Source organism: Drosophila willistoni, assembly GCF_018902025.1.
Source record: "Drosophila willistoni isolate 14030-0811.24 chromosome 2R unlocalized genomic scaffold, UCI_dwil_1.1 Seg167, whole genome shotgun sequence".
Lineage (NCBI taxonomy): Eukaryota > Metazoa > Arthropoda > Insecta > Diptera > Drosophilidae > Drosophila > Drosophila willistoni.
In genome coordinates, this window is record NW_025814050.1 from 9427200 (window position 1) to 9452389 (window position 25190).

Consider the following 25190-nt stretch of genomic DNA (forward strand, 5'->3'; position numbering starts at 1 on the left):
CAAACAAAAATTCTATAGAAATTCGTTTTGGCTTATCCGAAATCGGTTTATTCATATTAACCCACATTGCTCTATTAACAATAAAGAGCAATTTAACTTTAAGTCAGATTTTGCTAATAAAGATATATAAACTAAATTGATGGTCTATTTAATAATTCCTTGATATTCTAATTAAGCGACATTAACACACTGAAGAATGTCATGGTTTTGGTCTGGTTAATCTTTCAAAAGTCGTTTTAAAAACCAAATTATGACCACTTATTTTTTAATTTTTGACCAAAGTTGGCTTTTTTTGAAAAGTAAGTTTTATATGTTTACAAAAATTCTTAAATTTTTTATATTCAATTATATTTAAATCAAAGGGAAGTAAAAAGTAAGTTAGTTTAATTTGTGATAATACTTCTTGTTTAAAATATTGTAGAATATCAACATAATTTTAATTCAAAAGAAAATGTTATTTAATGCAAATATTTAGTTGAAAATATTCGCAACAATCTAAAATCTCGAAAAGAAAGAATTACCTAATCTATACATCAATTAATCTGCAAAATAACCGAACAAAATACGTCGATTTTTATTATTTATTACCATCAAAACTTCAATTTACATCTTAAAATTCACAATTTTAGCAGACCGATCGAAAATGGGGTTAAATTTAATATTCAATATTTAATTATAACGATGTGTTTTTGCTTTCTTTACTTTACTAAACTTTGAAAGCGTTTGTAGATCAAACTTCCATATATACATATATATGAATTCCAGATATCTTTAGTCTAGTCGTAAGAAACTTCAACATAAATCTATAAGTAACGAATTTTTTTTTTTTTTTTGTTGTTAAGAATATTTAAAATCTGACCAGACTTGGACAATGAATAAACTCGATGAAAAACATATAAAACATGGCATTAGCAAAATTACACTCAAAAAGCAAAACCGCAGAAGGGTTCATCGGGTGGGTCTCCAATCTGTTGAGACCGATGAGACTAGCCCTACCAGATCCAGAGGGTGCAATCTTTTTACTCTGCGAGTATAGTTTTCTTTTGGCATGTCTGCTGACAACCAGTTGGGTAGATTGGGGAGTCTGCGAGGTGGCGAACTACGAATCTCAGGAACTCCTTTGGGACTGAGAGGTTTTTTTGGACACATTTTAAAGAGTTGGTAGGTATTTTTATAAATTCACTCATAAGAAACTTTAACATAAATCTGAAAGTAATGAATGAAATCGAATTCAATGAGTATGCAATGAAGTTAATGAGTATGAATATTGTAGAATCTCATAAAATAAGTTATTTTTTTAAATAAAGGGATATGAATAAATTTTCAAACCAAATGAAAAGGATAATTAAGATTTAAAAGTTGATTTAAAACATAACAATTTAATTCCTTATATTAAAGCTGACTTGAAATGGTTTTTGTTTAAATGTTTAACCACTCAGTCTTAGGTCAGCTAATTCATTCACTCGAATCAACTTATTTTGAACATTGTTTCCTCAAATTGCTCAATTGCTGTCAGTCATGCAGCTCTATAAATCATACAAATTGATCTTATGAAAACAACTTAATTCCTTTTGCTTTATTTTTAAAAATTATATTCTTTAGTTTTGTTTATGTTTAGGTTTATCATATTATCGAGACTAACTTTGTTTTGTAATTTACACTTTTCGCTTAACTTATATTTCGTTGTGCTTAATAATAATCATATTATTCTTCCGGTCGGGTTTCATTATAGAAGCCTAAATTCATAGTGGGTATCATGTTGCTATAAAAATGAATATCTGCGGCTGAAGGACGTAGTTGTGCCTGCTCCACGGGCATCATTGGCATGGAAACGGGAATGGGTAGAACATTGCCTGCAGCTGTCTGCACGGCAGCCACATTCATAGCCTCCTGAGTACTTTTGGCCATCTGATGTTGAAGTTGATGAACTTTAAAATGATTCTCCAGTTCCGTTTGATGCAAAAAACTAATGCAACAAACGCCACAGGTGTAGCTAGGGCCATGAGCCTCAAGCTCATGACGTTGCAGCTGTTCGCGACGATTGAAACCCTGTTGACAGATTTTACAGGAGAAGAGCGTATCCATGTGAAGAGCCCGATGCCGCTGTAGATCTCTTTCGCGCTGAAAACTCCTGTCGCAGACATCACAATGAAAATTACGTGATGATTTTGACTGTGCAGGAGGTTTAACTTTATTCGGAGTAAAGTCGGTTTGTTGGTAAAGATAATTTTGTAGCATGTGCGGCTGGAGTTGCGGTTGCATTTGCGGCTGCAGTTGAACCTGACCCTGTTGTTGTTGCTGCTGCTGCTGCTCTACGTCACGTTTATTGTGCACTTGCTGATGTGCCACCAGTTTGTCCTTACGCGATGATGAATACGGACAGCGCTGACACTGGAAAGGTTTGATCTCAGCATGGGAACGCATATGCTTCATCATCTCCGAAGACGTTTGGAAAGAGCGTGGACATTGCTGGCACACAAATGGCTTTACACCGCTGTGAATGCGCATATGTTTGGTCAGATTAGTGTTGCGGGAAAAGCTCTTGCCGCACACACTGCAGGTATAGGGACGCACGCCAGTATGAACTATAGTGTGTTTCTTTAAATCTGAGCGTCGCACGAAGCTCTTGCGACAATGGGCACAGACATAGGGTCGGTCAGCATCATGAAGTGTCTTAATATGGGTAATCAATTGAGGTCTAGTTGTCATACGCAAGTTACAATAGCTGCAACTATATGGAGCAGCTGCATCATGAGATGTCTTTTCGTGCTGCTGACAATCAGATTGTAAAGTAAAGCCCAAATCGCAAAACTGGCACAAATAGGCACATTTGGGCCGTGAGTCCATGGTCGCGTCTTGTGATAGATTCGCCGCTCCCATCAAGGCCATCTGCGCGGCGTCCATCCCCAAAGGCATCTCCATTTCATCGCCATTTTGTGCTTGCATGTTCTCGTCCTCCTCCTCTTCATCCTCCTCATCTTCGACTTCTCCATTCTCATCATCGTCATCATCATACAATTCATCTTCGCTTGTCTCCGACAGCTTATCAGGATCGACATCCACAATAATGCATCCTTCTTCCGGTTCAAAAATACCAGGATTGCCATTGAGACCAGGACGATATTTGGCATCTTGTTTCAGCATCTCGCCAAGTTCCGCCAGTAAGGCTAGCTCCCGCTGTTCCATGCCCTTGCGGTGCATATAGAAATCCTCAAGTAACTCCAGGCAACGTGAACATATCCTTTCCGGTAGCAATTCATGGCGTTCATACTGCAAAACAATCGAAATAGCTTAACTTACTCGAAATTTTTTATAAATGGTGATTTTTTTACCTGCACGCCGTATAAATTCTGGCAGAGATTTGCTATGCTACCCATGCTACCGAAATCCACATCATTCTCAAAAATGTTCACCGCGGTCTCTGCCGCTTGGTGGCACAGACGGCACCGTGCATTGTTATCCTCTTCCGCACTAGTCGAAGGTCCATTTGCAGTGCTAAAGGCCGGGGTATCCGTTCCTTCCGTGGCTAAATTAAGCATTTTAAGACGCTTAAATAATAATAATTTAATAAAAATAAATAAAATAACTGTAAAAGCCGAGGAATCTAGCGATGCCACTATAGTAAAAAGCAATGCGTGATACGATATCGATAATTGCACTGTTATCGATATTACGCTCATTTTGAGCTCTCTTGATAAGAACCAATGTTGCCAAATCAGGGTAAATATTTACCCTTCCGTCAAAAACAGTTTTTTTTGGTCGACAAAAGTTGGCAACACTGATAAGAACGTAAAATAATTTCAAACTTGGGGTTGGTTGCCCTTATCAGTCTATACTTGTATTTAGATGGAACGGACGTTAGCGGTCCGTTGACGCGTTGACATCGTCGTAGCCGTTTGAACTTACTAATTAATACTTACCGTTCAGTAAAACTAGCTTCTAAACAAAGCTTGCGTAAATCACAGTGAATTATTATCCCCTGAGGTATCTATCGTAATTGCTCTCAACTCAAGTGCTGCATGTGCAACAAGTTTAATTGAAAAAAATTGCAAAAATAGCGGCAGATGCTGCATACAATATTCCTCTACGTACATCAACAACAATTTTTACGCCCACGCGTGTAAGCAACAGCAACAATTCTGCATCAATTGTTGTGTGAGAGTGGTTGATTAGTTGGTTGTTGGATACCTTTTCTAAACATGTAACACACATAACAGTTTCGTGTGTTTATACAATTCACATTTTTGTACTGTGTGTTTTAGTTTCATTAAATTCTCTTTAGGCTTCTACTTGATGGTAAACTTTCATCAAAATTGCTGCGCACATTTCTTGTCTTCATTATGTTGCTTCTTGCTGTTTTGTGACCCCCTTTACCCTTCCCCCAAACCCCCTAAAAATCCTTATTATTCCTGTTTCCCACCCTTTTCGTTTCATGTGGTTTTTACACTGCTAACCTACCTAGAAAACATTTTTGTGTGTCACGTCGCGTCGCGTCGTCCTCCTTCTCCGTTTTTTCTCTTGCCGGCACCCGTGGGTTTTTGTACTGTGTCTTCCCACGCATCCCAGTTGATATGTGTTTATTAGCCACTGTCTCTCCCTTGTCCTCCCTGCTCCCTCCTACCTATTCTGTGTCTCTCTTCTTATTATTTTCTACATTTTACAAACTTTTTGTGCGTGTTGAAAAGCAAATTATTTTAACTGTTTTAATATTTAAATTGTCCACTTTTGGTAAATTAGAATAATAGGTTTAAAACTTGGACAAAAATCAAGAAATCAAAAATTCAGTATTTTAAGTGGTTTATTATAATTTCTATAACATTTTCTTATGGTAGTCAACAGTTAACTGTAATCTTGTTATTATTTAATAAACTGCACTAAAAACTACAAATGGTTAGAAAAGTGGATTGTTTAATAAAATTATAGCGTTTTATCTTAGTATTGGAATTGTGTAAAGTAAAAAACAATTTTCAATCAATTTTCTCATTAGTCATGGTTAATAAACTTTTTTATCACTCCAGAAAGAGTCTTAAGGCCAAGCGAAACTAATCAAATAAGCCTCTAAAATTTTATAATATTTTAAATATACATTTCATATATGTATATTTAGCAATTATCACAGTTTTAACTGTTTATCAATTGTTAAATAAATGAAGGCTTTGTTTTTGTTAACTTAAATATTTTTCAAAATAGGTCAAAATACATATTTAATTATTATTTTTTCATTATTCAAAGTACAACTTTCATTACTTTCATTATTTTCTATATTAAATAACAAGTACTTAAGTACTGACACTTGCGATTCAAGGTTAAACAGTTTAAAAATGTCAAAACATTCTCATTTTATTTAAGAAAATAATACTAATTTAACTTTAAATGAAAGTGAACCTAGACATTGTTTTTTTTTTTTTCTCTCAGTGTTGAGCGCTAAATGGAAAACTTTAATTGTAACCTATAAAAAGCTAAGCAAAGCATCATTCACTTAAAGTCATTCGATTTTAAATTGCCCGTGATCAACGTCTTCATCATCATCATCAGCAGATAGGTGCAATGAGTCAAGTCTGAGTCAAAATTCTCTATTCCCAGTCCCAGTCCCAGTTTCAGTCTTTGTCTCAGTCTCAGTCTCTCAATCAGTTAGATCTCATTCACGGGACAATTTTGTGCACTTGTTGACTTTGAACTTGACTTGAAATTGCAGTCTGACTACTGGCAAATTAAGGTCACTAAAGTGAGACACTACATGAAATACACTACGGTCACTACTAGCACCACCAGCAGCGTGCTAGTCATCGATGTTGTAATGAAATTATTATTATATGTAGGTTCACAATTGTTTATATAGTGTTGAATGCCTAAGCATCATGCCATAATCTTATCACACCACACACACCACAAACTGAAGCTTATGTTTTTGGTTAATGAGTCGACAAAGCATGAGGCATGCCAAACTGATTGTCGTAAAAGATAACGTTTAAAATGAAAAAAAAAGAAAAGAACGGGTTGCCTTCCTTTCCATTTTAGATATTACTTGTGCTTTTTAAACCATATAAAACTAAAAATTTAGATGAATCCAATTCAACTAATTGGTTATTTAACTAAAATAAATATTCAATAAACTATTATAACGAGAATTTGTTAAACAAATGTGACTTATTGACAGCATGTGAATCATCTTCATTATTTACTTAAACCAATTTGTTGTCATGTACAATTTTGGCACGTCGAAATTTATATACCCTTGAAGTTCTTTGTGTTTAAACAATAAAAACTGCTACACTATAAAATGTTTATTGAAGTCAATATTATGGGAAATCTTCAAAATTATTATACATAGGTATACTGATGTACCATGCTTTATTTCCTGGATTTCATAAAACATCTCAAAGTAAAGACTTATTATACATATGTAGGTCAATTTTAGCTGTGATATTAGATAATGTTAGGAATTATTTGGAAATGATGCTTCTTTCTAACAAAGTATTTTGAATACTAAATTGATTTTTTAAATAAAACAAAAAAAAACGAAAACAAATCCTAAAAAAGTACATATTTATTGCAAAAAAAAAAAAGATAAATAATAAATTGAATACAAATTAACAAAAAAAAAAAACAGATATTGCAAAGTAGTTTGAAATTTTCGAATAATTGAAAACAGTTGAGGTATTCTAAGCAAAGCAGAAAAAAAATATTATGCAGACCTGTTCCCGTATTAAATTTAAGATGAATTTTTCAAATCGATAAATTTTAGTTTTTATAATTACAAAATGATTTATTTATTTTAAAATGTAAAGTAAACGTTTATTTAAAGACAAGAGCCCTGCATATTTTTATTAAGAAAGTTAAGAAATTAAAACTGAAACCTACTAAACTATAAATTACTAGTTTTATCGTCAGAAAAAATTATATTCTCTAATTCAATGTCTAAATTATGAAATATTTGCATAACTCTAGTATTTTATAGAAAATTTCGACTGTGAATAAGGGGCAATAGTACAAATTTAATGCTAATAAGTATTTGCTACTCTACTAAATTATTTCAAACGAGAAAAAAGCTTTAACAATAAGTTCCAATTAAGAATGTAATCAAGTAGAAGTCTCTCACGATGAAAGCTGCCTATTTTGTCGGACTACTTGCTAGTAACATGCAATCGTTAAATATAATGGAATGTCTTAATAAACAAAAAATAAGGTTTTAATTTCATTTTCATTTCATGTGTGTGTTTATATGGTGAACTTTGTTTTATATATTTTATTATCGTTTATACTTGTAATAAATGATTCAACAAATTATTATTTATAAAATTTGATACTTAACTAAAAAGTAATATAACATTGACTTATTAAGAGTTGTAAGATAAAGTATAGATGCTCTTTGCCTTAAACATATAAAGTTTATTAATTCTGTCATTAAGTTTTTGAAAACTTCTTAAAGGTTTTAATCAGCACCAACTAATTTTCAGCGCTATTCTTAGTTTCATGTGTTAGTTTAGTAATAATCTTTGACACCCAGGGAAAGTTCCATCTCCTGTTCCCCTCTAAGCCCTTCATTGATCGTCCCTGATCTGTTTTTCAAACCTTTAAATAAAGGTTGGAATCATCTTTGGTATATCTTATGCTTGGGTATAGAATCTGTGTATACACAGTATAATTATGTATAAACCAATCTGATCGGACTCTGTCATACGAAAAAACCTAAAAACATTATTAAACAACGAATTTATGATCAACTGATTCAGTAAGCAACTAAATGGTTCATCTAATTGACCCGTTCTATTGTGTGTATTGAAAATCAATCAATCTCTAATCACATTACTCAAGAATCAATTTCAGTAAACAAAGACCTTTCAGTCTAAAAGACCTTGCACTTTGAGTGCATTATTTAATCAATTTTTTCTTTACTTTCATACGGAAAATAACTGAAGAAGGGATTATAGGTTGCCAGTATAAATGAAATAAGAAAATGGCTTGTTAAATTTTTGTTTACCTCCCATACTGTTTATAAAAATATAGAATTAACGTTAATCGGTTTTTATTTCTAAAGAAATATAAGCCACAGCAATTAGCTCATAGCAACAGGCAAGAGTTCGAGCCTCGACCAGATATCAAAATACTCTTATCGGTTTACAAAGAAAGTAAGAAAATACACGCCTAACTATATATTTATACAATTTGTTGTTTGTGTGTATTTAACAAAACTTCCCCGAAAAAAAAAACCGAGAAACATAAATAAAGCAAAAGAATATTATGACCAACAGAAAAATCAATAAGTCGTAAGTTTTTGTTATTTCATTTAGGAGCCAGTTATGAATATTACCAGGCATTATTCCTTATCGCTTCAGATCAGATTTCAGCGACCCCCCCGTGTCGATGCTATACACGCAATTAGACCGCGAAAAGGTCATGTGTTTGAATGATAGAAACTAACGACCAAATAATCGACAGTTTTGTCATTAGACGATATTTCAGCAATAATCAGATTTGATAGCCATGATGATAATTGTTATAATTGGAGCTACTAAAATTAGAAGTACGCGCAGTTTGGTCATTGAAGTTTTCTTTTTTATAATCTTGGATCAGCTAAGAGTTATAAAAGACAATACACGTAATACTCCTGAGTGCAATTGCTAGACTAAAAATTTTATGAATATGCGTAGAGTCAAACGAGCAATCAAGATCATAATCGAAAGCTGACAGTAACTTAATAAAATGCTACCACTAAGTGCATTTAGTACTTATTTTAAGTATTTAATCTAAAACCTTTCATTGATGGGCATGTTCATGAAATCGAAATATCTATTTAATCAATTTTGAATTTTGTGGGGCTTTATTTGACCAAGTTCTTCGCTACAAGAAACAGTCATATGTGCAATAGTACAAATATTTCTTAAAATTGAAACAAATTTATTGCATTTTATCGTTTGTAAGAGTATAAAAAATATGACAATGACTAATTGCAATTACAGTCACAATTTATGATCAGCTTTAGCCATAAAAGACAATACTGCCAATTGCATTTAGTAATCGAACAAAGGTGAATTCTAGATGTACATATATACATATATCTAGATGTATATATATACACACATACTTACACACAGTAGGCACTCGCTGAATGCAACCAAGATAAAAATTGTGCATACAGTTTCATATAAATACGTCATTGTTAAATTTACTAAGAATTTTGCATTAATTTAAACCGAAACAGAAGCGATTTCGAAGTAAGTTTTCCTCGAGCTCTTCCCGTATTTATAGATATACATATCTATGTACATATTTAGGTACAACAAATTTATAGTATACATAATTTTATATTGAGGTAGATTATTTAAAACTAGACATACTAACACATATGTATGCATTTATATATTTGTGTGTACTTATGTTGAAAAGCTAATCGCCCACCTGGGGTTTTTTTTCCAAACATCGTAAAGATAGAACTACAATCTACAGATATGTATATATGTACATATATACAATATTTTTAATCTTTACCAATATAGTGAAAATACGATAATTCAAAAGTGCAATACACCCACAAAGATTTTTAATTTATGATGAAATCTCGTTGACAATGGCAACAGGTTGCAATGGGACTAGCTCCTATGCAAATTATTGAGTTTTTTTATATAGTAGGGTTTAAATTAGGAATACGATTTTCTTTGTCATTGTTATTATTTATGGCCCAAATGAATACTAATTATAGGCAATGCAAGTAAGAAACTAAATAGAATGTCAACTTTATAATCATGAAGCACATCTCATTCCAAATCAATCCTAGTATATACGAGATATTTGAGCCATAGACTGATCTTAAAAATATTTTCGACGGTGTCCGATCAAAAAATTAAGATTTTTCGCTTAGAAAAGTTTGTAATTTTCTCTTCGGCTATTTTGTTAGTTTAAAAATTTATCAAAATTGCACGACCACTGCAAAGATTTCCAAGCTGGGGTATAAAGACATGAAAAAATTTGAAGAATTATAAAAAATTTTGACATTTCGGTGCATATTCAAAAATCCCCAGAAACGCTAAAATAAAATACATCAGGAAAAGTTTAAAATCAGATATTTATTTCCATATCTTTAGTAAGTCAACTAAACTTTATAGGTTGCTCAACTAGTTTTGCCTAGTAGTGAAAATTTCTTAATCTGAGATTATCAAGTAAAAAATTGGTTAAAGAAAATATCAAAAATTTTAAATTGTACTTTATTTTTCATGAAATTTTATGATTTAGATCAAATTTTGATGGGATTTGTCTAAGTTCAACCAATTCAATACATATTAAAGAGATTTTCCAAACAACAGAGAATAGTTTTGGGTAATTTATTATACATACTAAAGGATAGAAGAGTCCTGAATATAATTAAGTATATTTCCATTTTCATAATTATACACTTACCTTGGAAAAAAATAGAACATGGTCAACATTAGAAGACAGGACATTACAACGTGACAGGTGGAAAGATAAAGGAAAGTATATACATACATAGGTATGTATGCGTGTTATAAATTAAATAGAGTTCCTTCAAATGTGCTTACCCTCTAATTGATAACCAGACAACAAGCGCCAACTAGTGCCCCTCGAGAGAGATAGAGTCTCCTCCCTTTTGGGACTATTAACAAAGCATATGAAAACTTTATGCATAACCAACTACACACATGTATCCAAGCCAGCCAAAAGACCTAACAACCTTTAGGTCTAACGACAGCCCGTTAACCTTTTTGGGGAGAAAGAAAACTTTGAGTGTCATAGTGCAAAAACTTAATTTGCCAAGTACCTACATACATAAATATATTGTCACCTAGGAAGGGCAAACAAACTAAAAGTGTTTGGGCTAAGTTTCCAAAGAATTGGCTTTTTAATCGGTTAACTCTTTGATATACTGAGATTTCTTGTCATATATATATTTTACTGTTCACACTCTTAATGGCAACAGGTTTAATCTTTACGGCTATATATACGTAGGTACCTACACATGTGTCCAGATAAAGATTATGTTTCCAGGCACTTATTGCTAAAAATAGGTAAACAACAAATAATTTGGTTAAACCACCTTCGTACCTTCTATTACGCTCAACAACAACAAAAACCCATCTATTAGAGTAATATTCTGATCTTGCAGATAGTTAAAGCTTACGACATATATTTATTGTCATATCGCCTGCCATAATATCATGCTCATTGTTGCTGGGACTTTCTACATTTAAAAATTAAAATACACTCATTAAAAAATGTATTAACAAAGTTCATTTAACCTAATCCAAAAATGAAATTATCTCAATTGATAAGAATTTGTTGTTTTTGCCAATTTATAATAGTTTGACTTTGGCTTCGCCTTCACCTGGATGGAAATTTTGCTGTTTGCTATATATTTTAGTATTGTTTGTCGGGTCGGCTGAATCGGACGCCATAAAGGTTCTCTATAAAATTTTAAAAGCTTTAACTACCTAAGTGGCAGTTGGACAAATTAAATTTTTACTCTAATGACACTAAACTGGACTAGAATAGGAAATTATTAACAAGTGTACCAGACTGTCAGCCTTATCGTAATTATTTATTGTAGACCTTCCTGTGGACTGCATTTATCATTGTTAATATCCACAAAAATATTCAGTCTCGCATGTGTCTACATAAATGGGCCATAAAAGTTATCTGGTAAACCAAACAAAAACAAAAAATACGGTTGTGTAATAAATCCAATCGATCACAGGTTGGAAATTAACTTTCAATGCAATTTAATTAGCAAATTTTGTGCACGCGCCAACAGTATGAATTCTAACCGAATAGCTGCTATTGTTTAAACAATTGCTAAATGCAATTGTTGAGTGTAAATGCAATGCTAAATTGATTATAACGATATGTATAATTGAATGTGATGCATTGCTTTGAAAAGGCTTTCAAACCTTTTATCCTTTGGCTATAACTATTTGGTGAAAATTACGTATACCTAAAAATCAGTTAACAAATTTTTCACTAACAGGTTTTTCTTATTTTCTGTATTTTATGTTTTTGTTTTTTTTGTTTAAAAACTACAAAATAACGTTGTTAGTTCTGGTCAAATGATTCATTAATGTTTACAATTGATAAATACCAAAATTGGTTGATAAACCACATTTCTACCTCTTTTATAATTTAAGCAAAATATCGCTTTATAACTGATAAGAAGATATTAAATAAAAATTGTTAAATTCTACTATCGATTGTTTACATTTGATAGGACTTACATATGTTTGTATATGTATGTATGCATTTTATTATTCTTTGAGTCCCACTATTTTGTCCTACTATTTTACAATAAAAAATAGTTTGATTGGCTTATATGCATTTTCAAAAACATGTATAAATACATATGTATGTATGGGTCGATTTGGAATAGTTTGATAAATTTTACTATCTTTAAACCTACCGCTGATTCTAACGTGTGAAATATTTCATTTAGATAAAACTTTTTCTAAAACTTATAGGTTCGACTTTAAAAACTTATTGTAGGTACACACGTCGCGTCGTCAAATCAAAGGTTCACTTTTCTTGTAAACTAGTGTTATTTTTAATCTTTATTATATTCGATTAATAATAATGCTTTTATTTAAAAACTCAACGAAAAAACTATATTTTTTTCTTGGGTTTCATTTTTTTTTCATTAAATATATTACATCAAAAGGAATTGTGTGGTAGTCAAAGTATATCTCAGGTATAAGAGGAACCTACAAACAGCCGAATTTTTTAAAGATATTTTTATATTCCTGGAATGTACTTATTTTATTGATTACAACTCTTTAAGAATCAGTTTTCTGATCGAAGAACTTGCCATATAATTTTAATATTTACATTTTTCAAATCCTCAGTCTCACGCCTAAGTATTAAGCATTTCATATAAATTGTTTGTTATTTGATGGAAGTGGTCAATTATTTGGCTTATATTGACTTTTATAAAACTTTTTAATCATTTGAAAATTCCCAAAATTATCTTCTATACCATTCAATTCTAAGAACTTTCCTCTGCGAATTGAAATTTGTTTTTGTTCAAGACTCTAAGGAAGGGTAATTACTGGGAATTCAAAAAAGAGGGCACTCTTTAGCAAAACGAAGAAGAATTTTTGCAAGGCATAAAAAACAGAAAATTTTAAATTAGTTTTTTTCTTAAGTAAACAACTACAGGATTGAAAAGAAAATCATAAGCAATGGAACACAAATGAATATTTTTCGATTCTGACTTTTAGAGATAATCAATCATTCGATAAAATTTCTATATTTAAGAGACAAAGCTATTAAAATTAAATAGATTTGCCAAATTTAGTCTCTATTATCTATTTCTACTTCTATTACCTTCTATATGACATAATGACCACTAAAATGGAACCGATTGTTACTTGGAGAATTTCTCAATTTGTGTGATCCGCTACAAAAGTTATAAACTCTTTGGATTATAAAGCTCAAAAAAATATAAAAAAAACTCAATTCTCTATTCTAAGAACGAATCCCATTTGATGCCAAGCTTAACAGATTCTTTTTATCAGTTCCAAATAAATCGAAATCAAACAGATTAGCCAAGTATATAAATATTAATCTTTAATCAAATATCAGTAGCAATGTCAAAATTGTCATAAACGACTGTATAAAATTTGAAGATAAAATTCTAAAATCAAATATTGGAATTGAACTTAATTAATGAGACGAAAGTCACAAGTCTTTAATTAGGTATTATTAAAAAATAGTGCATATTAAATTTAAAGAAAAAATATTTAAATCTTTAATTAACCATTTCCTGTTAACTTTTAATGGTTTTTGCAGAATTTCTAAACTTCGGAGGCTTCTCTTATTAACGTGTTCGAAATGGCTTGCACTTGTGAGGTAATCGGCCTGGCCTGCATTGTGGCTCTTATCTTAAGTATATCTGCCAAGGCTCCATACCAAATGCGTATGTTCATCGTGTACTTTGGAGCGGGAGCTATAGTCATGTTATGTGTGCCCTTTATGATCTTGCGACCCCGAGACTATCGCAATGCGCTGTAAGTTTTAATGAAATCGAAAAGAGTTTTAGATACTATATTTGATATTTAATTTGATTTAGGGTTCCATCCTGGTGCTTCCGACAGTTATGCAAATTAATGGGCATAACCATGGAAGTGAGAGGTCTGGAGAATGTACGCACAAATCATGGCAGTGTAATCCTGATGAATCATCAAAGTGCATTGGATCTGTGTGTACTGTCGTATCTGTGGCCAGTGATTGGACGTGCCACTGTGGTGGCCAAGAAGGAAATACTCTATCTACCATTCTTTGGCATTGGTGCCTGGCTATGGGGTACTCTGTATATAAATCGTTCACGTAAATCCGATTCGATTAATTCACTGCAAAAGGAGGCCAAGGCTATACAGCAGCGGAATTGCAAGTTATTACTCTTCCCAGAGGGTACACGTAACTCCAAGGATACACTATTGCCCTTTAAGAAGGGCTCCTTTCACATTGCCATGCAGAGCAAGTGTCCCATTCAGCCGGTAATCATATCTAAATATGCCTTTATGGATGATGATAAGAAAACTTTCCGACCTGGTCACGCTCTGATTCAAATTCTACCAGAAATACCGACGGACAAGTATGAGAAGGATGATATGGATAAGCTAATTGATGATTGTCGCAATATCATGCAAGCGGAATACACAAAATTAACGAAGGAAGGCTTAGCCTTGAATTCGAAAAAGCGGGCATAGAACTGCCATAGGCTATATATATTATATATAAACTCAGGTTACAGACACACACACACACACACAAAACCCATGCATAGTTCCTATTTGGAATATCTTTTTGGAGCTTTTGTTGTTTTTTCTTCGATCTACAAGATTGTCTTTAAGTATGAGAAATGAATCAAAATGTTACGAATTGCGGATATGTAAAGTTATATTTTTCGTTTAATTGCCTAGTCTTAAGATAACTACTGATAACTGATATATACTTCAAAAAAAAACAAATGTATTTTCGATTCATATATTATACTATTATTAACTCTAAAACACACACAAACACACACACACATGTACATACAAAAAACCATGACTATGTACATTTATTCAAGAGCTTTTAATGCCAAAAAAAAAAAAAACGAAGAAACAAATTTATGAAGGAACAAACTAAGAAAAACACAAAAACTAAGAAATGAAAACATAAGGTACAACTGATTTTTACAAAACTAAAACTGATAAAATACATTTACAAATGTTTTGATGTTTAGCTTTATACCAGTTATTATACATCTAGATGTATGTACTAAAAACTATTTAATACAGATCCTCTCACAAAAGATAAAGAAATTTTGCGTTATTTTTGCAAATTTTTGTTTTCAATTGATATAAAAGTTTGGTGATGTTTAGTTTCACTTATTCGAATGGTCATATACGGAGGTAAAACAAAAATTAAGCTCATTGCCTGCATAGCAAGTTCTTTCAACAACAGACTTGGCAAATGACATACATCTTTAACACAAGAACCAGTTGGGGATCACAACTGGAAGTGAACTAGTTGGAAATTGGATGAGGTGCAACCAGTTGGGAATTACAACTGAAAGAAACGAAAGAAAGAAACGCAAAGTTTACAGTTTCAAAACTTACATATGAAAACAAATACAGTTGGACAACGATTATCTGGGACGGTCGGGACCAGAACCATCATGGAAAATCAAAAAACCCTGTAAATCGAGAGCAAAATTTCCACGTTTTTCGTACTTGGAATTTTGTAAGTACATACATATCTTTAAGTCCCGCACACTGACCATAAAAAATATGTAATATCTACATTCACGCGTTTTTCTTATTGATTGCTAACTATAACGGGGAGTCATCGAATTCGATTTATTATTTAAGAAAAAAAATTTCGTTTGAAATCAAGGATAATAGAGGTAACCACGGTTAACAGTGACAATGGAAAAACTCAACTTCATCCCGCTTAAGAGGGGTGTTCGGTTAATGGGAGCACGGATAATCGGTCTGTAATTTCCAACTGGTTCTAGAATTGAAACATTTAGTTAACTTCATACACATCATCCATATTCCCATTTAGGAATACAACTAAAAGAAGCGAAAAAAGGAAACGCAAAGCATACAATTTTAAAACTTGCATATAAAAACAAATATTTGCTTTCCATTCATCAAGCTGTAATTCCCAACTAGTTCTAGAATTAAACCATTTGGTTCACTTCATCCACTTCAAAATGAAAACAAATATTTGCTTTCCCTTCATTAAGCTGTTATTCAAAAGATTATACAAATTTGTATTACTTTTTTATTATAGGTACTACTTATCTAACTAAGTATTCTTTTGCATTATCCTAACAAATCTCTTATAGTTATGCTATAGTTCCGTTGTGGCCACTCCCCAATATTTGCGCATACGACTCTCATGCTCATTGAAATCATCATCATCGAGTTCTTCTTCATCTAAAATATTACGCTCCCGTTCTTGAGTAACCGCAAAGTCGTATTCAAAATTATACGGCATTAGCCGTTGCAGGGATCCAAAATAAGCCGAATGAGGACCACCTAGACCATTACGTTTTGTGTAGATGTTGGCTCCGGGGGACTTACGCGCCTTGCCATCAAATTGGTTGTAGCCATAGGCTTGAGATTGCTGAAATGAGAGAGCGCTTCCAAAGTGTCCCGACATGGCCATTGGATGTTTAATACCCTGATGGTAAGAGCCCATGGGTGTGGGCGTACTTGTCATGGTCTGTTGTTGTTGTGGCAATTGGGGCGTACTGCTCGAGATGAATTTATTGGCAACACTTTTAACCAGATTCGAGGTAAAGTCATTGCGCTCCGTTTGTCCTTGAATTTGATTAAGATTTGCTCCGATGGATGGAGCCATATGCGGTTTTTTGGTAAACGACTTTGATATGGTATTTAGCTCCTTATCGAACAGCAATTGCGTATTTTGCTCTAGCATGTATTCCCAGCATTTGAATTGTTCCTCTGACAGGACTGATTCTGTTTCATCTAGCATTTCCAATTGCTGTTCCTCCTGCATGACACGGGCATGAGCCAAAATAAACTCATCGCTGCTGCCATCCTTGGCCAATAGATCCCGATCACTTTGGCCACTCGGCGAAGAGCGTCCAGCCAATGCCAATGATTCATGTTCGAGAGTACGATGACGGCAGGCATTGCTCCGATCACAACAGGTGCGTTTACAGACCGATATGCTGGGAGGAGATTGGACAACTAAAGTGGGTTTTTTGCGTACACTCTGCTTGAGTTCCCGTATCAGATGATCGACATCGGTGCCCAAGTGTCGAAAGCGTACAACAATAACGCTAAGATTCTCAGTGGCTCCAAAACTTTGGGCAATATCTAGTAGACGTTTCGCTCCCAACAGAGCGTTTTCCTCTTTGCGTAACTCTCGCGCCGCACGTCCAATATCCATAACTGTCCACAAATGGGAATTGCCCAGAACCAGATACTCATCATCATTGCTAAGTGTTAACTGCAATCGAAATCAATATGAAATAACCTTTTTCCATACCTCAGGGAAGTAAACTCACCTCTAACACTTCGGGATCGGGTAGCTTGCCCTCCTTAATACTTGACTCTGGTGCATTTGTCAATCGCAACTGGGTCGTTCTTCGTATTAGATAGGCCTCGGAACGACCAGTGCTTGCCATTCTCAATACATAGCGTTTACTCTTCAAAGGACGCACTTTGGATGGGGCTCGTGTCCTGGTCAGATGAAACAAAGCCGCACTCCTAATATTTCCACTTCCGCATTGCTGTTGTGCCGTTAGTAAAGTAAACTTTAGATAATCACCGTGCGATGAATCCTTTATCATTTGTTCACTTTTCAATAGATCTGGCACTAATTTAGTCATTCCCTGGGCAGCACGTCCTCCTCCTTCGGCAGCCTCAAACATGCCATAAACAGCTTCATCTATGCCGCCATAGTTACCCGCACGCAATTGTGAGACCAAGAGTTTACGGCAATCACCCGAGCCGGGAGATTCAGCAAAACCCATGGTCCATGGTGTTGTCTTTCCTTGATTACGTTGGGAGGCGGGACGCATTGTGCCAGTGGGCAAAGCGGCACGATTGTTGCCCGATACATCAATAAAACTCCAATGCCTTTGACTTTGTGTCTGACAGACCTTAAATTGCTGTTCATCAACCTGAAAATAAGTAGCAAAGGATATATCAATACTTTGCCCCTTAATGTATGCAATAGGCTGAAAAAGTATTCTTTTAAATGGACTATATACAAAAATTTACGTCAAGGATAAATTTTTAACCCCAAGACACTCCAAACTTACTTTACATACTTAAAAAAGCAGCTAATTGGGCTGCATCGCATACTTTAGGGGGCAACTGATGACTTTCTTACCTGAAGCTGCAAATTTCCAGATAAATCCAAATACTTGAGATTACGTGACGGCACAAGGGACAACAAATTCACCCGATCCAAATGATTATGCGAAAGATCCAAAACTTTCAGTTTACCCAACTTGGCCAACTGAGGTGTACTCAGCAATAGATTGTTACAACATCTCAGTACCCTCAATTGCGTCAAAGTTGCCACCTGTTCTGGCAATTGTTGTAACATATTTCCGGACAATACCAAAATCTCCAAATCACTCCAATTCCTTAAGCACTCCGGCGGAAGTGTACCAATTCGATTGTATTGCAAGTGAAGACATTTCAATTTGCCAGCATTCAGTAAGGGCTCAAATATACTGTCATTCAATTGATTACCCGCCAAATATAGATTAATTAGCGCAGCATTATTGTTCTGTTCATATCGGGGTAGACCATTAAGTTTATTGCACGACGCATTCAATGTCTGCAATTGTGTATTAGTGACAGCAAAGAAATTTTCTGGCAAATTTTGAAGATCATTGCTCTGTATACTCAAGTGCTTAAGGCTACTCAAGGCATCCGGTAAGGACTCGATTTTCTGTATCTCATTATGTGACAAGTTGAGAGTTTGCAAATCTTTGATACAATAATTCCTTAAAAGACCAGTTATATTGATTACACGATTGCGAGATGCATCCAGGGAACATAAACTGGCACAGGCACCAATCCAATTTGGCAGATCACTAAACAAATTGTTCGATATATCAATATGAATTAGTTTCATCGGCACAGGATGGGCATTTGTTGTGGAAATGGAATGGAGAGCTTGAAAATGCAAGAAAAACGTTTCATTATATAAAAATTTATAAGATGTATAAAGTGATTTCAAAATTCTATACATAAATTTTATAAACTACAATGAAATATAAACTTTGGTACATATAAGCATATTATAAAAGCAGATCAAGCAAATCAAGAAAATTTGACTTCTTATGTATACAATAAAGCCGAAATTAAAGCCAAATTAATCCAAAGAAACATATATATATAAATGTAAAGATATGTTTTTAAGTTCAAAATGCAAATTAGAAGATCACTTTTCAATTTAAAAGTGGGATCATGAATAAAAATCGTTTAAAAACGATTTACAAATTGGTTTTTTTTAACAAAAGGTTTTGGTTAATACGGCTTTTTGGCTTAAAAATTATATCGTGACAATTTCAATTCAAAACAAAGCCTAAACTCATTCAATTGAAAACTAAGCCTTAACTCATTGAAATGAGATATGTTTTTAGAAAATCGGCTAAAATTTGGAAAAGTTACAGATTTGGAAAGTTAAGAGTTTTGTAAGAATTGTCCCAAAAAATTGTTGTCAATTCACCTACATAGTTTGCTTAGAATTGTGTATTAGTGAATTATTGAACTTTGAACAAACTTGTCAGTGATCAAAAACTCTAAATCTGGATTTGATAATCTGCTATATGGCTAATGTGATAAATTCACGCTTCGAAGAATTTTTGGAACATCCTAAGAATTATTTATTAGCTCCATTGACATTTGGAGAGTTCTTTTAATAAATGTATTTTCGACTACCTTTTACACTTTTTTTAAGAAAATTCTTGCTTAATTGCTTTATTCACCTCTATAAATCCACCACTGACATCAAGGCTAAAACAAGTTGAGAATTCCAACTGCAAGAGGCGATAATTTTTTAATAATATTATGTTTTACTCCTACGTGTACAGAGCTTCTTTCTTTTTTTCCTAAAAACTGATAAAAGGCAATGAAATTTTTCCTTTTGGTTCTATTTTCAATGGGGCTTGGAAATATCAATTGCCTCTGGACTACGATTAAAAAATCTCGGACGGAAAAAGGGTATAACTTTTATACACACAAATTCAAAATAACTTTTCTTACTTTTTAATAAATCAACAAAAGATGTAAGTGTTTTGTCAATTTGAGTATTTATCAAAATCGCACGAACTTTTCGAAGACTCACTAGTTGGGATATACTGTTTCTAAAAAATTTAAAAATGATTCGAAATGCTGCCATTTTGTGGAGTGCCCCGACCCATTCCCTGGATGATTCTTCCTTCTCTACGAATGTACATACTTACAGTTATGATCAGCATAAAGTTTCTGCAGATTTGTGCCATTTATAATGAGCTCCATTAATTTGTTGCGACTGCATTTTAAAATTTCCAATTGTGCCAAAGAACTGAGATCCAAAATTTCCATTTCATTTTCACAAACCTCCAATTGGGTAAGATACTGCAGGAGAGTAAAGAGTTAGAGTCTAGGCTTATGGATTCCAAAAACTTCACTCACATTATAATTGCCAATCAAAATACTTCCACCAAGTTGGCTGCCCTTTAGACTCAATTTCTGGGAATTTGTATTTAATAAAACATTTTCATCTTCCGCCGTTTGAACAGAACTATCCGCCAAAATGGGCAAACGTTCGACAATGGCATTATTATTATTGGCTTTAACTTTTAGTTTCGATTTATATTGTATTTCAGTTGTGGGCGGTGGTTTCCTTGTGGCTTTAAGCATTGTCTATCTTTGTTTTCGTTTTCTTTTCAAAAAAAAATTAACAATAACAAGACCTGGCGATGGTGTTGGTTGGTGTCTGTGTTTGAGCTGAAGTTAAAGTTGGAGAACTGGAGGCCGGAACGGACGACGATAACTACCAGCATTGCACAGCACTTGGCTATGCATGAACGAGCAGCATTTCCATTTCCAGGGAAGGCGGACGTTTTGAACTTCCACTTATAGATACATTGAAAACACAGCAAAAAAAATAAAACTCCTTTCTCGAAAGTATAAAGGTTTCTTCTTTTCAAGAACTTTTTAGAAATTTCATAAATTCCAACTTTTAATGTTCTTTTCAACTTTTAATTGCTTGAAATTATAAATTTTTGCCCGTACCAGTATATCACAACTTTACCAACTCAACGCGAATGCTCAACTGAAGACTATTGCCGTTACGGCTAAGGTACACTGGACACGCTCGAGAGCACTTCCACTCACAGTTACTGACTGACTGACTGATGCTCCCTTCTTCTTGGGTTTCTGTTTCTTTGCCATGTTTATGTGTGTTGCCTAAATCCAAGTTGCGTTTAAACCATGTATGTATAATAAAAAACCACTCGGAAACACTACAGACCAATTCCGAAACCAACCTGGTCTGGAACGCTTAGTGCACTTTTAAGAGCTCAAAATGTACAAACAGAAAAATTGGCACATCTCTTTGACTAAATTTAACTTTTTTCTCCCCCTTATTCATTGAGTAAGTAACGATGGGTAACTATGAGAGAGACAAAAATACACTTGTTGCAAACCTAACCAAGGTAAGTTCTATAAGATACACTCAACAAGACATTTTCAATTAAGTATATACCTTTAGAACCTTCTCTTACCTCAAAAGTAAGCAAATTGAAAGCAAAACAGTTTTTGTTCATTGTTGACCAAGTTCTGATCTAACTATAGACATGAAATTTAGAGAACGTTTCTTGGGTAACAAGGGCTTAATCTTTTACAATGCCATAGAAACTTCTACTCGATTTGAAATTAGTTGCAAGTCTTGTGAGGGTCTAAATGGAAAAGTATCTTAAAAAAGACGTAATATTAAAACTCAACTGCGAAAAGTATATAGCTGGCTTTGAGCTATATATAACTTAATGATATGAAATGAAGATGTAATATTGTTAACCGATATATTCTACATTATATTGTCATCTTATATGATGATAAGATGAACTTACCAGATTTACCATATATTTTTTTAATGTACAAACTAAAAGTTCTTAAAATTATTAGCCCGTTTACCAGTGAGAGCACTGATTCAGGAGATATTTGAGAATTATGTAGTTTCTGAGTAATAAGCGAAATTTGTAGAAAAATATGTACCAAATATTAGGCGAATTGTACATTAGACATTGGATTACTTGATCAGTTACGCAAATTGTAAAATAGATATACAAAATGGATTCAGTTTTCCAAAAAATATTAATAATATTTTTAGCCAACAAAATTTTAGTGTATATTTTGGTTAAAAGCTGTCAGAATTTTATTAGAAAATTTTAAAGTTTTTTAAATATCATAAAACTCGAAAAATTTGTATATTTTTATACCCTTGCAGAGGGTATTATAAAATTGGTCAGATATTTGTAACGCACAGAAGGAGACGTTTCCGACCCCATAAAGTATATATATTCTTGTTTTTACCAAATCTTGAGTTTGAAAGCAATAAAAAAATTTAACAAAAATTCTAATAAACTAAAAATCATGTTATTGAAAAATATTTAAAATTCTATTTTATTGTCAATTGTAATTTTCAATAAATATTAGTCCTAAAGAAAAATTGTGTTTTTTAAAGTCAAATTGTCAGTTTTCATCCCATTGAAAATATTTGAGCTTAAATAATACCATAGTCCCAATAAAGACATTAAACATTTGGCATTTAAGTTAACAGTAAATTTTAAAAATTCTGGTTTTGAGAAAATGGTATTTGAAAATTTTTTACCGCACAAATTAAACAGTGTGGTATCCAAGAAAATAAACATAATTTCCACTTTTCGAGGGCGTCATCAATCAATCAACATCAAGTTCAACTTCCCATAACCTGCTATAAATTTCAATAAGAGCTTGGGTGTCGTCCATTACTACGTCAAGATCTCTTCGATATATAAAATTTAAATTAAATATATTATACTAAAACATAATAAACATTCGTAGTGATCTTAAAAAGGATTAAGATTAAACGACTAAACATAATAAATATGTACTCTATGAAAAACTAAAAATTTCTTAAGTATTCATATTTAGATATTACTTTTAGTTTTTTGTGGGCCTCCGAGATGCCTGCATTTTACCAAGATATTGAGTAATGCAAAATATCAATTATAGACAATAATAAAAGGGGTACAAGGACATTGTTGAATGTATTCGCTTCTGCATCTAATTATTCAAAAAGCGCAGTTTACTTCTTTTTGTTTTGTAATTATTTAGCTAAGATCGCCCTAAAAACATCCTATCCAGCATTTGGAAGATTATATTGATAAAAATCATATTAATGTGTGTAGGTAAACCCTTTGTTTTAAAAAAAAAAATTTTTATTTTTGATTTATTTTTATTCTTGAAAGGAAGACTTGAAAATGAATCGCATATAATACAAAATAATACTTGGAAATAAATTGAAAGTAATTAAAAGTTTGGGACATAAGCAACTCATCAAGAAAAGACGAAGGTAGGTAGGAAGGTATTTTCTTCTGATAGAATAATCAAAAAAAGAAATTCATTTATGACTATTTTAACCAGAAAAAATATTCGAAAACGATTCGCATGTGATTAGAAAATGCTGTTTGGAATACTTACATTTAGATAATTAAAAATAAAACTTAAACTTACAATTATTTCTCCCAATTAACGAAAAGACATTGTAATGTTTTCTAGCTTTGTGTTTGTTACACGAATTTTAGAAACAATTTTGTTTTTGTTTTGTTTTATTATTTCAATGAAATATAATAATTGTTTTGTTTTGCTTTTTTTTTTTTGTTTTTTTTTTTTGTCATGCGCCTATGCAATTTAGCAGCAATTCAGTTAAAGTACATAGAAATGTACTAAATTTCTTTATTACATTTCATTCATGGTGTTCTTGATTTTTGTTTTTTTTTTTAATATAATTATGCGGATTTTACAAATTTTTCTCTTTAACAACGTTTGTACATAAGAAGAAACTAAACGTAGACAAATTGGGTTGCATTTTTGTTTTTTTGTTTGCAAAATTTTCTCTGTTTAATTGTGGGCGGGTTTTGGCGTGTTCTTAAACGATTGGTTTGCTACTATTACTTGGCCATTTTATATATACAAATTAGGGCTTACATAATAATGGTCAAGTATTGAGTACTAAAATAAAAAATGTATTAATTAAACAGCTTGTATGCCAAATTCACATATGTAACATATGATATTTTTATGTATTATGGATATTAAAATTATAATAAAGGTAAAAAAAACATTGCTAAAACATATATATGTATGTATATTTATAATATGTATGTATGTATGTGTGTGTATAAATGTATGTATGATTGTATGTATGTATATATATGTATATGTACGTGTGTATAAACAAAGGAGCAGCAAAATAAATAATTACTATAGTATACATTAAAGTCGAATAAAGAATAGTGAAATTAAAATATAAAAATCCTTATGCATTTTGGAATAATAGTTAACTAAACACATATGTATCATGTGCTGGGCTGGGCGGGGCTCTACGCTACACTCATTTGTTTATACACATTAGTTTCCATTTCTCTTCATTTAGATGGTTTTTTTTTGTAGTATTTTTAATATTTGCTAAGTAATTTTTTTTTTTTTGTTTCGTTTGTTATGTTTCTTTTTAGTTTAATTTTCTGCTTACAGTTTAGAGTTTTGTTTTTGTTTTTTGTTTTCGTTTCGTTACGCTTTACATATTTTATTTTATGTATGGATAGGCGAGATACCTCGCTACGTCATCAAAATGTACGATAATTGTGTATTGGTATATAGGAATACTGATATTATCGACAAATACATACATACATACATTATATATATATTTGTATGAATCGATGACATCATTATGCCTAAATATATTTAATAAGATGTTTTACTTTATATTATTTTGTATACGTAATTTAATTGTTCTTTTTCTCGTTAATTGTAACATTTTGCTTGATTGATTTTTTTTGTATTTTTGTTTTTGTTTTAAATGTAAATGCGCTGAATGAAACTGCTGCGTAACATACATATAATCGTACATATACATATACATATACATATATATATATAAAGGATTATTATTTACTT

At 32.5% G+C, this 25190-nt stretch overlaps 3 protein-coding genes across 4 annotated transcripts; 1 reads left to right on the forward strand and 2 right to left on the reverse strand.

Annotated features, from left to right (window-relative positions):
• Positions 1-1548: 1548 nt before the first annotated feature.
• On the reverse strand, positions 1549-3621 carry LOC6643836 (zinc finger protein 883). Its single transcript, XM_002067112.4, has 2 exons — positions 3333-3621; positions 1549-3270 (listed from the first exon to the last, which is right to left on the reverse strand). The coding sequence occupies exons 1-2, from the start codon at positions 3537-3539 to the stop codon at positions 1705-1707; spliced, it is 1773 nt and encodes a 590-aa protein (XP_002067148.1). The 5' UTR covers positions 3540-3621; the 3' UTR covers positions 1549-1704.
• A 204-nt stretch (positions 3622-3825) lies between these two features.
• Positions 3826-14899, forward strand: LOC6643838 (putative 1-acyl-sn-glycerol-3-phosphate acyltransferase acl-2). 2 transcript variants are annotated; one of them, XM_002067113.4, is made up of 3 exons: positions 3826-3984; positions 13789-14006; positions 14069-14899. In XM_002067113.4, the coding sequence occupies exons 2-3, from the start codon at positions 13831-13833 to the stop codon at positions 14706-14708; spliced, it is 816 nt and encodes a 271-aa protein (XP_002067149.1). In that variant the 5' UTR covers positions 3826-3984; positions 13789-13830; the 3' UTR covers positions 14709-14899. The 2 variants fall into 2 exon arrangements, with proteins under 2 accessions (XP_002067149.1, XP_046866637.1); XM_047010681.1 differs by lacking the exon at positions 3826-3984 and adding an exon at positions 13607-13695.
• A 1445-nt stretch (positions 14900-16344) lies between these two features.
• On the reverse strand, positions 16345-20888 carry LOC6643839 (protein phosphatase PHLPP-like protein). The gene is made up of 5 exons (XM_002067114.1): positions 20661-20888; positions 20450-20603; positions 18361-19157; positions 17531-18148; positions 16345-17472 (listed from the first exon to the last, which is right to left on the reverse strand). The coding sequence occupies exons 1-5, from the start codon at positions 20886-20888 to the stop codon at positions 16345-16347; spliced, it is 2925 nt and encodes a 974-aa protein (XP_002067150.1).
• Positions 20889-25190: the final 4302 nt, after the last annotated feature.

Bases quoted from the DNA above. Each gene is read 5' to 3' on its own strand.
- LOC6643836 (XM_002067112.4), bottom strand. From the start codon at position 3,539: ATGCTTAATTTAGCCACGGAAGGAACGGATACCCCGGCCTTTAGCACT. The intron at 3,271-3,332 runs GTAAAAAAATCA...ATTGTTTTGCAG, and splicing joins AGAATTTATACGGCGTGCAG to TATGAACGCCATGAATTGCT.
- LOC6643838 (XM_002067113.4), top strand. From the start codon at position 13,831: ATGGCTTGCACTTGTGAGGTAATCGGCCTGGCCTGCATTGTGGCTCTT. The intron at 14,007-14,068 runs GTAAGTTTTAAT...AATTTGATTTAG, and splicing joins CGAGACTATCGCAATGCGCT to GGTTCCATCCTGGTGCTTCC.
- LOC6643839 (XM_002067114.1), bottom strand. From the start codon at position 20,888: ATGCTTAAAGCCACAAGGAAACCACCGCCCACAACTGAAATACAATAT. The intron at 20,604-20,660 runs GTGAGTGAAGTT...ACTCTCCTGCAG, and splicing joins TTTTGATTGGCAATTATAAT to TATCTTACCCAATTGGAGGT. The intron at 17,473-17,530 runs GTGAGTTTACTT...TTTCGATTGCAG, and splicing joins CCGATCCCGAAGTGTTAGAG to TTAACACTTAGCAATGATGA.